This window comes from Cherax quadricarinatus, chromosome 61, assembly GCF_038502225.1.
Source record: "Cherax quadricarinatus isolate ZL_2023a chromosome 61, ASM3850222v1, whole genome shotgun sequence".
Classification (NCBI taxonomy): domain Eukaryota; kingdom Metazoa; phylum Arthropoda; class Malacostraca; order Decapoda; family Parastacidae; genus Cherax; species Cherax quadricarinatus.
This window is the reverse complement of record NC_091352.1, coordinates 13,600,458-13,619,550: the sequence shown is the minus strand read 5'-3', so window position 1 is coordinate 13,619,550 and position 19,093 is coordinate 13,600,458. Positions and strand designations below refer to the sequence as shown.

The 19,093-nt window shown below is 38.1% G+C and overlaps 1 protein-coding gene across 1 annotated transcript in view; it reads right to left on the bottom strand.

Annotated features, from left to right (window-relative positions):
- Window positions 1-19,093, bottom strand: part of LOC128699329 (SWI/SNF-related matrix-associated actin-dependent regulator of chromatin subfamily E member 1) — a 146,771-nt gene that overhangs the window by 19,991 nt on the left and 107,687 nt on the right. The window contains exon 9 of the mRNA XM_070098243.1: window positions 166-294. Coding sequence (XP_069954344.1) covers window positions 166-294 — 129 coding nt within the window. The remainder of the gene's footprint in view (window positions 1-165; window positions 295-19,093) is intronic.

The following is a 19,093-nucleotide window of genomic DNA, read 5'->3' as shown; positions in this document are numbered from 1 at the left end:
AATGAATGATGGTGGATTTTTTTTTTTTGTTTGTTTGGGTTACCCTCCATTGGCAGGAGATGACCACTGAAGAAACAAAAACAAATTTCAGCCAATAACAGTTTACTACTACAACAAAATAAAACAATATAAACTTTGTAAGTAATTAAAGCATGAGCAGCTCACCGTCCTCATCTTCAGCTGGCTGGATATCAATACGGCGATCAAGTTTGGTCCCTGGCGTGGTAGTACTGGATGATCGGTCAATTATTTCTTTTTCTTCTGTGGCTGCAGATCCTGCTGATGGGAGAAAACCTGGTGAGCCCAGAAACATTTGTTTCTGTTGAAATTGTATAAAATGATGACTTAAGTATATACTTAGGAAATTGCTCTTTGATTACCAAATAAAATCATATTTCCAAACATTGTTTTACAAATTAAACTAATCATCCTAATTACATAAATATTTAAGGGAAAATATGTGTATTTTGCCATGTGATATTTGCTGTACTGTACAGAATATATAATGGATCAAGAAAAAACTTTCAATGATCAAATGAATGAATTTCCTGCATTTTTCAAAATGCCTGTGACAATATGAGAGTCATAAGGCAAGCACAATATATATCAATAGGAATTCTATGAAAAAATACTAATGCATTTCCTACTTATTAGATTAAGGATGACCCGTCATTCAGGGCACTTAAAAATTTAAAATGATGATTACCTCAGTTTGTAATCTCAAATCTGACAGGTAATACTCATAACATTTTCAAGGAATTCTAGTTCGATGTCAATTAAAAAAAAGTCATAGCTTTGGGGACAAATTCTTTAATTTTTATGTGATATAGAAATATCAATATCCAATAAGGGAGTTCAGTGCATTATCATAAACTAAAACTTATGGCCTACACATGACTCAAATTTCAAGACCAAAAATTCAGTAATAAAGAAAGATTGCTTAATCCAGAAAGTCATTTCATGAGTTATTGTACTCAGCTTTAGCTAACATACTGCTCGATTGTACTCTTACTACAGTGCTGTATCTTTCTTTTAAACTAACACACTATGTTGCAAGTCCAGTTACATGGGACTAATATACAGAATAAATACATTACTAAACCTAACTATATAAACCTTCAAATGTACTAAAGATTATATACAGAAGGAAGGGCTCTACCAAACACACGAAGACATCTTGGTATAGCTATATTTTTCATCACGGTCCATCCTTGAACAGTGTTTTTCTCCAAATAGTAAGCAAGTTAGGTATTAAAATAGTAAATTAACACGAAAGCTCTAAACCCAAGTGGGATATTCAGCACTGCTGAATATATTAATAAAACACCACAAAGAAGAGAAACGATTTGACAGACATTTTACTAATCAATCTTTTTTAAGAAAAAGCACAGGAGCACATAACTCATCAGGTCAAAAGACAATAATGCTACTGAACCAAAGTGAGGCCAGACGTGACAACCTAAAAGACTTCCTGGTTTTCTTTTAATGACTGGATTTCTGAACAGCTGCCAATTCTTAACACCATAGTCTAGTTACATCCATTTCCATGATGACTGCTGTGCTTTCTCACCCAATGGAGTGAAAGCATAGGTCTCAGAGCATTACTGTGCTATTAATCCTTTGAGAGTTTCGGCCGTACTAGTACGGCTTACGACCCAGGGTTTTTGACATACTAGTATGCCTAAATTCTAGCGCCCTCAAATCTAGTGGGAAAAAGCTGGTAGGCATACATATGAAAGAATGGGTCTATGTGGTCAGTGTGTGCAGTATAAAAAAAAATCCTGCAGCACACAGTGCATAATGATAAAAAAAAAACTTTGACCGTGTTTTTGGAATAAAACAGCGACTTTGCACTGTATTTTCATGTGGTATTTATTGTTGTATTCTAGTTTTCTTGGTCTCATTTTATAGAATGGAAGACATATTACAGAAATTGAGATCATTTTGACTGGTTTTACAATGAAAAGTACCTTGAAATTGAGCTCAAATTAGCAGAAATGTTCGATTTTTACCAAAGCTCAAAAGTAAACAAGTAAGCCTCCAATACACATCAACTGGTGAGTCTAATATTCTTTCACAAGTGCGCTGATATTATTTATACCATTTCTACACTAATGCAGCAGTCTGCATAACAGTAAATCTTCTATTTTTTGTAAGAATAAAAATTGAAAGTGGAAAGCCAAAGAAATATAAGAGGGGCCTGGGGATGTGACTAACGAACAGAGGAAATGTTATTTTTGTGCCAGGAATGTCTTTCTTGTTTATTCTGGACCCTATTTGGAAATTGGCATCTTTTGAAATTTGTGTGAAATTGGCAAAATTGCTAAATTCTGACCACTGTATTGGATAGTTGACATCAGTAAATGGGTAGTTTCTTGTACTCATTCAATAGAAAAAATGGAGTTCTAGAGAAATAGTTATGATTTTTGTCGACTAGCACACTGGAATTGGCCGAAAATAGGGCTCAAAGTGGGCAAAACCACCGATGCGTAAACATCGTCGAGACCGCTAACTTCGCGAGAGCATAATTCCGTAAGTTTTCCATCAAATTTCATACTTTTGGTGTCATTATGATCGGGAAAAGATTCTCTATCTTTTCACAAGAAAAAATATTTTTTTTTTTAAATTTGGCCGACCCTGAGAACAAGCCTCGGAGAGGGTCTGTCGACCCTCAAAGGGTTAAATAATATTGTGGGTTTTCTATGCCTATCTGTATTTCAAGATTCTGATGTAATGGTTACCAGACCTTTGTATGCTGCACTTTCTTATTAGACATACAGTGGTACCTTGACTTATGAGTGCCCCAACTTACAAGTTTTCTGAGTTATGAGCTGTCGCTTGGTTGATTTTTTGCTTTGAATTGCGGGCCAAAATCCGAGTTACGAGTGAGCTTCAGATACGCCGCCACTAATTGGCGAAGCGAACACCACAACATCCACCCAGCATCCCAGCGTTTTGTGCGGTTATTTTGCCAAATTTCTTTTTTCTAACCATGGGTCCTAAGAAAGTAAGTGCAAAGGACAGCGCTGAGATGATGATGTCCATTGTATTAAGCATGAAATCATAGAAAAACACGAGAAAATCGCTTTTGTTTCAGTGTTTTCCTTATGAAACTAGTGATCTAGTGCAGTTAGCCTCACAAACACTGTTTTGTCTTATAATAAGACCTCAGAAGGGCAAGAATGGGAAGATATGGTCAGAGCGATAATTATTTTTACCTCGGGAGTGGCTGCCACCACTCGTCACATAATGACATTTTATTCATTCTAGAGTATATATCTTGTTTCTATGTTATTTATACTATTTATGTCATATTGGATGAATTGTGATAGATAAATAAGCCGGCGATTTGACATTAGCATTATACTGAAGTATTTTCTCCTGCCTCCCAAGAGCCAGGAATTCTTCTGGAATGGATTAATGACATTTCAATTAACTTCAATGAAGAAAATTGATTTGACACATGAGCAAACTGAGTTATGAGCTCGGTCATGGAACAAATTAAAGTCGTAAGTCAAGGTACCACTGTACATTGTATACTGAAGCTCAAAATACCTAAATTTTCACTCATTCACTCACTCACTCTCTCTCTCACTCACTCACACACACACACACACACACACACACACACACACACACACACACACACACACACACACACACACACACACAAAAGCGTGGATGTGTCAGCTTTTCCATTTCTCTCCGTGAATTACTGTAACAACGAACCTAGAGGTACTTTGGGACCATTTGCCTGAAACTTTCATGCAGTGTGGTGCAATGATATTTATGCAAGACAATGCTCCTTGCCACACCACAAAATCTGTTATTCAATGACTTAAGTGAGTGTGAAGTACCCTTCTTTGATGACTAGCCAGGAAATTCCCAAGATTTTAACCCCATTGAGAACTTCTAAGTAGTGATAGAGAGATCTACTATGGAAAGGATATCAGCCAACTCCCAAGGCTGGAGAGCACCATTCATGAGCCATGAAGAAATTTACCCTATGAAACCTTGAGACAGTTGAGACATCCTAAGGCACAAGGGATAATCTATTTTCTGGTTGTCGCTCGAGAGGGGGGCTGGATTACTCTAGTGATGAGCACTGTAATAGCAGTAGTGCCTTTCTCACATATTCTTTTGTTTATTGCACAGCAACAATGGAGACCATACCCAACCCTTTGTAAAGGAACTGTCATCAGGGTATCACTCATCTACTACTACACTGACAAGCCAATGTTTTCCCATATAAGAGAATGCCCAATAAGAACAGAGAGCTGGTAATTTTTACCTTGTTTACCCATCCACAATTCCATTGTTCAAATGGCACTTTCTCGTATTCTTTAAAAAAACAAATTCATTTAACTTTATTACATATTTTCAGTGCCTTATTTATATCCCTTTTAATTATATATGGTACTTATTTTCCATATCCTGTATTTGGCATAAGGCTATACAGTGGAACTTTGGTTTTCGTAGGATTTGGTTTTCGATGACTTTTTTCGTCTAAATTTTGTCCCAGCTTTCGTACATCTGCTCGGTTTTCATAGAGTTGATAATGGTTCATACCAGACGTGTCTGCCTGCCCACACCCACACAAAGCATCCCACAAGTTCTGACTCAGTGTGGCATTGTTTCTCATCGAGTGAACATTACCCCGTGTGTTCGGATAACATTTAATAATAATCCATTGTTTTTTGTGCTTGTTTATCAAGTGCGACTGCTAAATAAGCCACCATGGGGCCAAAGAAAGTTCCGAGTGCCAGCCCTTAGATAAAGAAGGCGAGAAACACGATAGAATTCAAGAAAGAACTCATAGCAAAGTACAAAAGTGGCGTACACATGGCTGATCTCGCCGGGATGTACAGGAAGTCCGCATCAACAATCAGTTCCATCCTGGTGAAGAAAAAAGAAATCAAGGAAGCTGATGTTGCGAAAAGGGTAAATATGCTAACAAAACAGATCGCAAACAATTGAAGATGTTGAGAAGTTACTGTTGGTGTGGATCAACAAAAAACAGCTAGCAGGAGATAGTGTTTTGGTGGAAGAATTGGTGGACGACCACAGGAAAGAGCTAACCACTGAAGAGCTGCAAGACCTTCAACTGGAACAGCAACAGATCACAGCTGAGGAAATTTCTTCAGAGGAGGAAGAGAGAGGGAAGAATGTGCCTTCTTCAGTGATTAAGGATGTGTGTGCAAAATGGAATGAGTTGCAAAGTTTTGTGGAGAAATATCACCATAATAAAGCTGTTGCAAGCCGTGTCTGCAACATGTTCAATGACAGACCTCTCTGGACAGATTTTTTGTGCGACAGGGGTCCAGTGACTCTCAAGCTGGTCCTAGTGCCAGTAAAAGATAAAGAAGGGAAGTAACCCCGGAGAGGGCCTTGATACCTGAAGTCCTTATGGAGGGGAATTCCCATTCCAAATAATAACCTTTCCTCCTCCCTCTCCCCTCTTCGCTGTCTTCCATACGCCAACAAGAGTCTTCAATAAAGGTAAAAGTGATGTTAAATGTTCATTTATCTATTTCATTAGTCATTTATATTTATTTCTCATTGTTTTCTGTATGTAAAACTACAGTAAATCTCTATAAAATGTATTTTTTTGTAAATATTTTTGGGTGTCTGGAACGGATTAATTGGATTTACATTATTTTTTGTGGGAAATATTGCTTCAGTTTTCGTACAATTCGATTTTTGTCAGACTTTCTGGAACTAATTAATTACAAAAACCAAAGTTCCACTGTACTAATAATACAGATTAGAAGATCATAATTTTTACCAAGAGCAAGTCACAGTGTTCAACTGACCTTGATGCAGTAATTACAACACTATATAAACACCCATCACAGTATTCTACATTTCAATTTTTTCTTTTTTTACTATAAAATATTAAGACTTGTGCACAAAATATAAAGAAAAGTATGAATTATTTAGAAGAAAAAAGTCAGGGGTGGACATACACAAGACTGACCAGTATCTGAGTATATAAAGTAACTCGAATTTTACATAAAATGCAAGTAGTGCATTATATACTGAGGTTAACAATAAAAGAATGGAACTCAGGGAAGTGTCTGGAATGCATCTCTATTTTCCAAAATAACTAGGGCTTACTGTATTCAAATACTGTATAACACTCACCAGTTGGCATCTTACATTCCATTTCTACATTGAAAGCATGATCATAGTTGTTGATTTTTATGAAATAGGATGTTTCCCACCAAGGTAGGGTGACCCACAGAAGGAAACACTATCATTCATTCAAAAGCAGTCTTGCTGTCCAGTATATCTACACCTACTCCTAGAATAGAACACTAAACACTACTTTTTTCACTCTACATCCATTATGTGGAACAAATCATCATGCGACTTCCAAAACACTTCTGAATTTTAATCTTTCAACAGGCTTCTGTGGTTTCATCTTCTCTTCAACAAATGTGTTCTTTATTTTTTTTCACTAATCAAGAAATGAGTGGGATAATTTTCTTTTGCTTTATACTACACTTAAAAAAAAAAAGCTAACTACAGTAAACCCTTGTGCAATGTATACCTTGACAAAGTTTTGGTATAATGTAATTTATACTTTGACTAACTTCCACAACATAAAAAATTGAGTAATGTACCCTTTCACTGTTGGTCACATAGATCTACACGAATGGGGCCAGTGTCATCTACATAGAAAATCGTAGCACCCTCAAATTTGATGCGAGTAGTAAATTTTCAACTTAACATCAGAGAATGGGTCCACACAGTATAAAACAAAAACTCTGACCCTATGTTTGGGCTAAAATACCAAATTTGAGGAATTTTCTAGGCATATTTTCATGGGTTTATTGATTTCAATAGATAGACTGGAAGATACATTAGTGAACTGGAGAAGACTTTGGTCATTTTCAGACTGGAAGTGATCTAAAATAGGCCTAAGAATAGTAAAAACTGCCAATTTTGGAAAGGGTAGGGGTCACAAAACAACCCTTAAGGTCTGCTTTAATTGTTTTTACTAGGCCTACTTACACAAATAACCCGCACATAAAAGAGAGAATCTTACGACGACGTTTCGGTCCGTCTTGGACCATTTACAAAGTCACACTGACTTTGTGACTTTGTAAATGGTCCAAGATGGACCGAAACGTCGTCGTAAGATCCTCTCTTTTATGTGCGGGTTATTTGTGTATCATTCCAGTCATGGTATTGTGCCTTTTTTTGTTATTTAGGCCTACTTAGACATAAACCATTACCAAGCATACTTGGTTATGGCTTATTAGCCAAGATGCAGGTAAAAGTGTTGACATTTTTTTGTGTGATGGTGGATTCAAACAGTGAGCAAGTGTTATATAGAAGATGCATATAGGGACATGATTAACGAAGAGGAAAAATTGCTTTAGTGACTGGAGAGCCTACAGTGTTTGTTTTGGCTCTTGCTTTTATATTGGAATTTGATGAAAACAGAGTAAAACTGGTCAAATTACTGACTCCAGGAACTTAATTCTTAGTTCTTGCTTGTTAATAGACAGCCTTCTGATCAATGAATACTACAGAAGGCAAACTAGGAAAATTGCTGGGAACTGGGTCATTTTGAGCACTGGTACTGGCCTAAAATAAACCTCAAAGTGGATAAAATCACCAATATGTAAAGTGCTCCCCAACCTCCAATTGTCCACCTGCATAACTCCCTAAGTATTACATCAAATTCTGCATTTTTGGTGTCATTACCTTTAAAGAAAAGATTTTTTACCATTTTAGAATATAAGACTATTTTTATTTTTTTTTATACATGCAAGCACAGGAGCTTTCAATTTGAGGGTGCCAACAGTGAAAGGGTTAAATTTTGCTCCATCCTGGAGTAGGTGAAGTGTTTTGGTTATCTCTACTACAACTTCTGTCATGCTACCAACCAAAGAAACCAATAAAAAACTTTTTTTTCATTCATGTAATTACAGTATCATTAAAATGCCATAGAAAAATTAATACGAAAAAGTATACGTCTGAGGCGAGTGCTGTTTATTGGCATAGGAGCAGAATAATGTAGTGTTAACACCTTTCTATACTACTATATTTATTTTACTCAGCCATTTGTGCCCTTTCTTTGAATAATATTTTCCATCTTTTCTATGTTTTGTTAAGGTTCAGACATAACTTCACTGCATACTCAGATTTTGACCTAATATCCATCGTGATGCTCAATTTATCTAAGTCTTTCTGCAGGGTTTTACAGGTTATGATAAAGTATGCTAGTAATGAATATGAGTTGCTGGTCTTCTCACACATGCAATCTGTGACAGTGTTTTGCCTACAATGAATCTTGGGTTTCTTTGTTCAAAATTTTCAATATTTTACAATCCCTCTTCTTTATGAGGCCTATTATTGCTTTCTCTCATTTCCTTTATATGACACTTATTTATAGCAAATTTAATCATTCATCTTTCGCTCAATTTACCTAAGTCTTCTCGTAGGGATTTACAATCATATATATTACCATACTTATTTTGCATACATTACAATATTTAAAAAGAGAAACTTTTTTTTTTTTTTTTGGTGGTGGTGGTGTGTGTGTGTGGGGGGGGGGGATCACCCTGCCTCAGTGGGATATGGCCGGTTTGTTTTAAGACAACGACAACTTATTTTGTATAGGATATTTGCATTATTCTCAAACAAGTTCACTATTATTATTCCTTCTGCCAAAAATTTATATAGACTGAAAAACCATATGTAGGAATACTGGGCCAAGAGTGTTTTGCTGGTCTGGCTTTACCACTATTATCATCACTAATAATATAACTTGGCAACATTCAAATATTTACCAATGTATTCTTTATTATAAACATGCATGTTAGCAGAGTAATTTTATTGTAATGCCTGCTATAATTTTTGTTATCCCTATCCACCTGGAGTCTACCTGGAGGGTATTCTGGGGGTCAATGCCCCCACAACACAGTCCTTGACTAGGCCTCCCTTGTCTACAATTCTTCCCACTTTCTCTTTCCCATTCGGTTCCCTGTCTCTTCCCCCTCTCACTTTCCTTTTTTTTTTCTCTCTCCCTATGCTTGATATAGTAAATCCTCAATACAGCTTCTCCTCACTTAGCGACGTATTCATTTACCGACGCCTCAGACTTACAACGGGCTCTCTGACCAGTATTCATACCTAAATAGTGTATATTAGAGCTGATTTCCTCTATTCTGTTTCTTTCAATATATAGTACACTACTGTATAAACATTTAAAAATATACCAGAAATGTTATAAATGGTGCATTAAAAATATACCAGAAATGTTATAAATGGTGACATTAAAACAATATCAAAGATGGTTGACACAAACTCACTACCATTATAGTATGCTCCTCACTTAGCGACGAATTCGTTTAATGACGTGGTCTGAGGAACAGAACTCCGTTAAGTGAGGAGAGGCTGTATGACAAACTTCAATTGAATAGATTTTGATTTGAACAGAAAATATCTGGACCACAAAGTTTTTTTTTTTTCTAGGATCCTTCATTATTGTTATGAACCACTGGGAAAATAGATTTTGGAAACAATGGACAAAGTCATTTATTCCAAGACTGTCCATTAATGTTACTATTCAGATTCAATGGATAACTGGCATTACTGGACATAAACGCACACCCATATTAGTCCATTAGTGAGGTTTTATTGTAGCTTCATTATGGTAAGCGAATGTGGCAAACAGAGCAATGCTGACAGTAGTCAGGCAAGGGGCTTTCATTCTATACATGTTCAGAAAATAGAAATCTTCACCACCATTCCAAGATGGTTGCCTGTCTCTAAGAGCTAACCTGTGAATATTTTTCTAATATAAGTGACTCAGTTAAAAGGATATATGTATGTATATGTCATACTTATTGCCACATAAAATTCTAAACAAAATGCATTTTCAATACAGGTGCTCCTCGGCTTATAACGGTTCGACTTATATTTCAACTTTATGATGGTGCAAAAGCAATTAGTTACAGCAATTATTTGTTTATTTACTTATTCAGTAACAGAAGTTATTTACTTACTTACTTAGCATATCTTATTTATATCAAACTTACGATATTTTCAACTTACAGTCGGTTCATCAGAACGTAACCCCATCGTAAGTCGAGGAGCACCTGTATAGCAAGAGTCTGGGATGTAATTATATTTTTCCCCCACAATATTTCTTCAGGGTGCATAACACATCAGTGAATGAGTGGGGCTTGAACCCATGGCAGGTATGTCCTAAAATTCATAGGCCAGTATGTTAACCACTGGACTAGTTGGGTCTAATAAGATTCATCCAGCTAGGTATACAGTGGACCCCCGGTTCGCGATGCCATCGCTATCCGATAAATCCGGTATGCGATGCATTATATCGCAAAAAAATTGCCTCGGTTCCCGTTACAAAACCCGGTATACACGATTCGTCCGAGACGTGTCCACGTGTGGCCTGAACTGCCCCATGTGTGCCAGTGTTTACAAGCCAGCCAGTGTGCTCGCATCTAAGGATACATTCGGTACATTCCATATTATCACAGTGTTTTTGGTGCTTGTTTCTGCAAAATAAGTCACCATGGGCCCCAAGAAAGCTTCTAGTGCCAACCCTTTGAGACCAAGGGTGCTAATTACTATTGAAATGAAGAAAGAAATAATTGCAAAGTACGAAAGTGGAGTGCGTGTGTCAGAGCTGGCCAAGTTGTATACAAAACCCCAATCAACCATCTCTACTATAGTGACCAGGAAAATGGCAATCAAGGAAGCTGTTGTTGCAAAAGGTGCAACTGTGATTACGAAACAGCGACCGCAAGTGTTAGAAAATGTTGAGAGACTGTTATTGGTGTGGATAAATGAAAAACAGATAGCAGGAGATAGCATCTCTCAAGCGATCATTTGTGAAAAGGCTAGGCAGTTGCATGACGATTTGGTAAAGAAATTGCCTGCAACTAGTGGTGATGTGAGTGAATTTAAGGCCAGCAAAGGTTGGTTTGAAAGATTTAAGAATCGTAGTGGCATACATAGTGTGATTAGGCATGGTGTGGCTGCCAGTTCAGACCAAAAAGCAGCTGAAAAATATGTGAAAGAATTCAAGGATTACATAGACAGTGAAGACTTGAAACCTGAAGAAGTGTTTAATTGCGACAAAACAGGCCTGTTTTGGAAGAAATTGCCAAGCAGGACCTACATTACTCAGGAGGAAAAGGCACTCCCAGGACATAAGCCTATGAAAGACAGGCCAATGCTAGTGGTGATTGCAAAGTGAAGCCTTTATTGGCGTATCACTCAAAAACTCCCAGAGCGTTCAGGCAAAAGAATATCCTCAAGGCTAATTTGTGTGTGCTGTGGGGGGCAAACACTAAGGCATGGGTCACTAGGGACTTATTCTATGACTGGTTACACCATGCATTTGCCCCCAATGTGAAAAATTACCTAACTGAAAAGAAATTAGACCTTAAGTGCCTCCTGGTATTAGACAATGCCCCTGGTCATCCTACAGACTTGGCAGAGTGACTTTCTGGGGACATGAGCTTCATTAAGGTCAAGTTTTGCCTCCTAATATCACTCCTCTCCTGCAAACCATGGACCAGCAGGTCATTTCCAACTTCAAGAAACTGTACACAAAAGCTATGTTTGAAAGGTGCTTTGAAGTGACCTCAGACACTCTATTGACTCTAAAGGAGTTTTGGAAGGATCACTTTAATATCCTCAATTGTGTAAACCTTATAGGTAAGGCTTGGGAGGAAGTGACTAAGAGGAACTTGAACTCTGCCTGGAAAAAACTGTAGCCAGAATGTGTAGACAAAAGGGATTTCGAAGGGCTTGAGGCTAACCCTGAGAAGCCTATGCCAGTTGAGGAATCCAATGTAGCATTGGGGAAGTCCTTGGGGTTGGAGGTTAGTGGGGAGGATGTGGAAGAGTTGATGGAGGAGGACAATGACGAACTAACCACTGATGAGCTGCTAGATCATCTTCAACAGCAAGAGGCCAGACCTGAGGAAACTGCTTCGGAGGAGGGGATGGAGAAAGTGAAGAAGTTGCCTACTTCAAAGATTAGGGAAATGTGTGCAAAGTGGTTTGAAGTGCAAAGCTTTTTTGGTGAAAATCACCCTCAGACAGCTACTGCAAGCCGTGTTGGCAACCTGTACAATGACACTGTTGTGAATCACTTTAGGAAAGTCATAAAGGAACGAGTGGTACAGGTCTCTATGGACAGATATGTTGTGCGACAGAAGTCCAGTGACTCTCAAGCTGGTCCTAGTGGCATTAAAAGAAGAAGGGAAGTAACCCCAGAAAAGGACTTGCTACCTCAAGTCCTAATGGAGGGGGATTCCCCTTCTAAACAATAGGTTCGACACTCTCCCCTCCTCCCATCCCATCAATCATCACCAGATCTTCATTAAAGGTAAGTGTCATGTATTCTATTGTTAGTAGAGTACATACTACAAACTGTGCATGTCTTCTTCAGTTTGTGTGCATTAAACTTAATATTTCATGTGGTAAAAGTTTTTTTTTTCATACTTTTGGGCGTCTTGCACGGATTAATTTGATTTCCATTATTTCTTATGGGGAAAATTGATTCGCTTTCCGATATTTTTGGTTTACAATGAGCTCTCAGGAACGGATTAATATTGTGAACCGGGGTCCATTGTATTTCTATATATCATACAGATGTTAGCATAGGTCCCACTGTGACCACAAATGCAGTTTTTTTACAGATGAATCCCACACCGGCATGGCTGTGCCATGCTCTGACTCGAGCCCCTTCAAAGCACCCATCATGACTGTATAATTTCACAAAAAGCAGTGGTTTGCAGGAATGTACAGTATAAACATTATACAAGGGTTCACTGTATTTAACAATGTCATACCTATTATAAATTCCCAGCATTTACACCTAGATAAAAAAAAACTTTTAGTGGATTTAATTATTGGTGCATCAATTTAGCAACTTAAGAAATTTTATTGCACATTTGAATAAAATCAGATATTATGAAACAACTATAATATATACTCTACGATTATCAAGCACTTTTATCTCCATAACAACGGATCATATTCTTATTTGTTGTAACATCAAACTTTAAATTACAACAAACCAATTTTCCTCTAACAAGAAAGATTTTTATCCTAACTTGTTCATCTTTTCACACAACTTCTAAACTTCATACGATGACTACTCAACATACGACTTACAGAATGTAATTAATCCAGGAAAGCATGTTGAGAACATTTGAAAATTTTAGTGTGTCTTGTCCAGTGTGACGCAGGATTCTTTCCTAATTAAAATATTCAATAATGAATTTATTCTCTGAGAATCCTGTACACATTACTGCTCGATATACTATTTAAACAAGTCTAAATTTGTACTGATCTAGAAAATTCATAAATGACTTCTTTTAAACAAATTAATTTGGCACCTGCTACACACTCCTGAATTTGTTAAGTGCTGATAATCAAAGAATTAATAGCCTTTCCTCTAACCACAGCCTAAACCACAATTTTTCCTAAATGAGTATTAGAATATTTGTAGTAACTGGAAGGTTAATAAGGATTACACTAACAAAAAATAAAATACGTAATACATCACACTTTAGTCTATTCATTATTTTTTTACAATTTTATGAAAATGCTTCACAAAATAATTGACTTGATTAGTAAAACAATGTCACTCATTATCTGCATTAAGTAAAATAATCAGAAATCACAAGTACTCTTAATATCACGTTATTATATTGTGTATAACTTTGTTCTTATTATTTCCAATGGCAATTAGTGCTTTACTTTCTTCCACAAAATTCTGCCTGTGACTCTTAGTAAATTTCTAAGTGAGCTAAACCATGATGAATTATAAAAACACCATATCAAGTATATACTGGTATAGATAATTCAATCTGCTATACCTATAAAATCCAAATTTATTTTTATTACTTGAAAAACACATGAATTAAGTATTACTTAGAGGTTAACTTGTAAAACTAAATCAACAAAGAGCAAAAGGTAATAAGTGCATGAAAAATATTTCATACTCACCCTTTGTTTTGGCATTCAAGTATGCTTGATAGCTCGGGGAAGCATGATAGCTTTTCATTGCCTTTTCATATTCAAGCTGTAAAACAAAATCACAAATGCAAGTAGTATACAGTGTATGAAACTGTCATCAAGGTGCTGTGAGTGGCAGAGAGTTAGAGATCTAAAAAAAGGGGGTGATCCCCCAGATTGTGGTGTATATTGTCAGCACACCGTGGCAAAATGAGTAAATCATTAAGAGAAAGAACAAAATGACAAGGAAAGAAGAGGGTTTTGGTGGAGAGACACTAATAAGCAAACTACTTGCTAACCCACAAGTGCATGCATACAGGGCATAGCAACAAGGAGTTAAACAAAGAGAGATGCATGCTTTATACACTGCAACAACTGAAACAATTCAACAAATGGTGATTATCAGCAAATGACATATTAAATCCTACATTAAATCAAACATTTTGAACATCCTGTAGCATACAAGTCTCGATCCCTGTAACCACAATGAGGTGAGTACAATTAGGTGAGTACAATCATTAGTACTGTACCTTCAAAATGGGTGTCTTCATGCCAGTGAAAGGCATCTGATCCAAAGACCTAGAGCTACTTTCTACTTCCCAGATCAAACTAGATTACCTCCCACTTCCTACATACTGTACGACCACTAATTTCTCAGTACTAATATAGTTAAATATATGAAGTATACTCTCTGGGGTTATCTATTATCACTGCACTAAAAATCAAGCCATGATAATACTTTTTATAATAATGATAATGTTTTATTTCTTTGAGCCTTACATAAAAAGACAGATAGCAAAAAAATTGATAGTGCAGCTATGAAGACTCAAAAAAGTAATGACAGCAAATATTAACAAAATAAGAATGAAGGAAATGAAAATATTAGAGTTATAAGAGAATTGGATCAATTCAGCTGACTTTTAGAAATAAACTACAGTATCCTTTTCAAAACTATGACTGATGTATGATGGATCATACCTACATTATTATTACATTCATGGGTGGAGCACTAAACCCACAAGGGTCAAACATTATTATTATAATCAACACTAAGAACTAAACCAACAATACAAGGGTCATACAGCACCTGGGGAAATGGAAGGTATTCAAACTTGATTCAAGGAATTGAGAGCACAGGTCCAATTACTTAGATCAAAAGTCCCTCAACAGCATCAAAAAACCTCCCTTGAGGGGTATCAAATCTACAATCAATAGAATTCATCCTTCATACACAATGTTTTATGCATACTTGTTGCATGTTAAAAATAAATTGCAGGAAAATCTTTGTCTATGGATGCAGACAAAAAAAGTAAGATCAAGATTAAACTTCCCAAACCTTTGTCATTACACTAACATGACTTAGTGAATAATGTAAATGTCCTTTAAGTTCAACACTGTTAGGTCTGGCCAGTAACTGGGAGAGTAACTGCAAAAAACAATCTCCTCTTCCATTAAATGAGCAGGGGTAAGCCACAGGCCTCCTGACAGGGTATATCATGCCATAATTACTATGACATAGTACATATGATGGGAAAAAAAAGACATTTTCAACAAAGAAATTATTTAATACATTTCATCCACTGAAGGCTTTACCAAATACAGCAGGGCCCCACTTATATGGCAGGTTAGGTTCCAGGCTACTGCCGGAAAGCGGACATTGCCGGAGAGCAGAACACCATTTGTTTCCACTTATAAATGTCAGATAATAAGTTTACACTAACATATATTAAGTTAGCAATAGAACAAGGCAATAAAAAACAACAAAAAGTAAAACACACACACAGTACACTCATTACTTACCTCAAAATATTTGTAGTCTTCATGTAGGGTGAGAAGTGAATATGTAGTGTTGATTGTAAGAAGTTAGGAGTGGTAGGTACGGTAGCCAGTCAAGCCACCCCACGCAATATACTTCAACATTTAAAGAGCTCTAGAGTAATAAAATGCATTTAGTGTACACTCATTACTTACCTTAAAATATTTGAAGTCTTAAAGTAGGGTGAGAGGTGAGTAAATAAGATGAAATAAATAAGAGAGAGAGAGAGAGAGGGATGTGGGTGGCCTTACTGTTATGTACAAGGCCAATATTGTCAAAGTACCACACTTGGATCCACTTCGAGGACAGCGAGAAACAAGCTTTTATGCCACAAGACGGGCAGAAAGCAGCAACTTCACTCTGGCTGTATCCTTCTCCAGAACATCACTCCATCTGAGATCATATATACCCAGGATGACTCGAGTATGGAACACATTCGTACAGCATAATGATGTCAACGAGATAAAGTCAGTTGATCAAATGAAAATGCTGGCCCACAGATGGCTCCAACTTCATCCTGTTCCCTACTTGTATGTCTCATAACAATAAAAATGCTTTCAAATGAGCTGATGCAAGTAACAGCTCTTAGCTTGCCAATAAAGTTAGGACTCCTTAACCTGTAAATAGCTTGTCAATAAAGCTAGGGATCCTTAACCTTGTCAAACCCTGTGTAGAGAGAGAGAGAGAGAGAGAGAGAGAGAGAGAGAGAGAGAGAGAGAGACAAATGACAGATTTTTTTGACTACCACTCACTACTTTGTGATCGTCAATATGGCTTCAGGAAAGGTTACTCTGCTGCTGATCTGTTGTTAAACCTCTCCACTAAGTGGCACCAGTCACTGGATGAATCCAAAGTCAGCTGTGTGGTAGCACTGGACATTGCTGGCGCTTTCGACCGGGTGTGGCACCAGGGCCTCTTAGCAAAACTTCAAGCACTGGGAATTGCAGGCTCTACGCTATGTCTCCTCAGTGATTACCTTCATGGTAGATCTCTAAGTGTAGTCCTCAATGGAACGGAATCAGCAAGGCATCCTATTGGGGCAAGCGTTCCACAAGGAAGTGTGCTGGGTCCACTGTTATGGAATGTCTACTTCAACGACCTTCTTCATCTCATCCCAGAATCACATGCATATGCAGACGACTGTACACTGACATTCACTTATCCAAGAGAAGAAATGCCAGCTGCTCTAAGCTACATCAATCACCAGCTGAGAGCTATATCAGCTTGGGGAAATAGATGGCAAGTAACATTTGCACCTGAAAAAGCAAATGATGACGTCTCTAGGCACCATGATGGTAATGCTGGCGCAGTAGTGAAGGATGAATGGGGCGATGTTGGCACCTGGAGAAGAAGTTGATATCCTTGGGGTGAAAGTTTGACTCCAAACTAACCATGAAGAACCATGTTGTAAATCTTGCAAACAAGGCAGCCAGGAAGCTTACAGCACTTCGCCGTATCTCGCATCTGCTTGACAGTAGGGGTTGCAAGATCCTGTCGAGGCACAAGAAATGCGCTCACACCTTGAGTATGCTCCACTTTCTTGGTTTGCCTGCCCCCCTCTCATCTGCGACTGCTTGACAGAGAGAGAACAGAGCAAGGACGTCTCATCTCTGCCTGGACCCATCCTGGATAGATCTGTCATTTCAGCAGAGCCTTCAACATAGGAGGGATGTGGGTGGCCTTACTGTTGTACAAGGCCAATATTGTCAAATACCACACTTGGATCCACTTGAGGACAGCGTGAAACAAGCTTTTATGCCACGAAGGCGGGCAGAAAGCAGCAACTTCCTCTGGCTGTACCCTTCTCCAGAACATCACTCCATCTGAGATCATACATATCCAGGATGACTCGAGTATGGAACACATTCGTACAGCATAATGATGTCAACGAGATAACGTCAGTTGATCAAATGAAAATGCTGGCCCACAGATGGCTCCAACTTCATCCTGTTCCCTACTTGTATGTCTCATAACAATAAAAAAGCTTTCAAATGAGCTGATGTAGGTAACAGCTCTTAGCTTGCCAATAAAGTTAGGAATCCTTAACCTGTAAATAGCTGTCAATAAAGCTAGGGATCCTTAACCTTGTCAAACCCTGTGTAGAGAGAGAGAGATACAGAGAGAGAGAGAGGGAGAGGGAGACAGAGAGAGACAGAGAGAGAGAGAGAGAGAGACAGACAGACAGACAGAGAGAGAGACAGACAGAGAGAGAGAGAGACAGAGAAAGAGAGAGAGAGAGAGAGATACCAGGTGTAATTACTGCTACAAGAAAGGACATAAGGAGGACCAGTGTAGGAAGAAAAAGGAACTTGACAGACAGGGCCACCTGTTTAGAGACCTGTTCTCAGAACAAACCAGCAGGATCTCTGAATTGGTGAACACTCTCACATGTCACCCACTTAGCTACTCCTATCCCAGCCCAGCAGGTGGGATTGTGCCTTATACAAGACCACAGACCTACATCCCTGCAGCTGCCTCAGTACCCTACCTCTCTCAAGGGCAGGCACCTTACATGCCCTACACATCCACCACCTCAAGCTGACAACATCATCATGAGGAGCCAGTCTATTAGCATCCTGTCGGCCAATATTAGAGGTTTCATTACTAATGTTGGAGAGCTCACACACAGTTTTGTGAACACTCGACGTCCCGACATGATAGCTGTTGTTGAAACATTTTTGGATGACAGGACTCCAGAAAATTTTGCAAGAATTGCTGGCTACACCTCATGGATGAGAAGAGACAGGCAAGGGCAAGGAGGAGGTGTTGCTGTGTGCTTCTCTAAAAGTGTTCATGCCCAGCACATTGATGTTGCCACCCCTACACATCTTGAAATTATGTTCTTCAAGCTCTGTATAAACACTAGTACCTCTGTACTAGCATGTGCAATGTACAGACCTCAGTAGCAACATGCAGACCCTATCAACTTCCTAATGGAAAATATTGACTCCCTTCTGCTACAACACAACTGTCAACATATTATAACTGTTGGTGACATCAACCAGCACCTTATACAGAGGGACTTTGATGACCTTCTTGCAGTGTTTGACATGAGAAACTTTGTTTATTTCCCTACTCATATCTCTGGCTCCTCCCTTGACCCAGTAGTGAGTGATCTGGCAGAAGGCATAGTCACTTGTCAACCCCTCGGCTATGTTGGATCGTCTGACCACAAGGCTGTTTTTACGACACTTAAGATCCCAACAGAACGAGGTGAGGAGTCCACACGCACAACCTGGCTATGGGAAAGAGGTAATT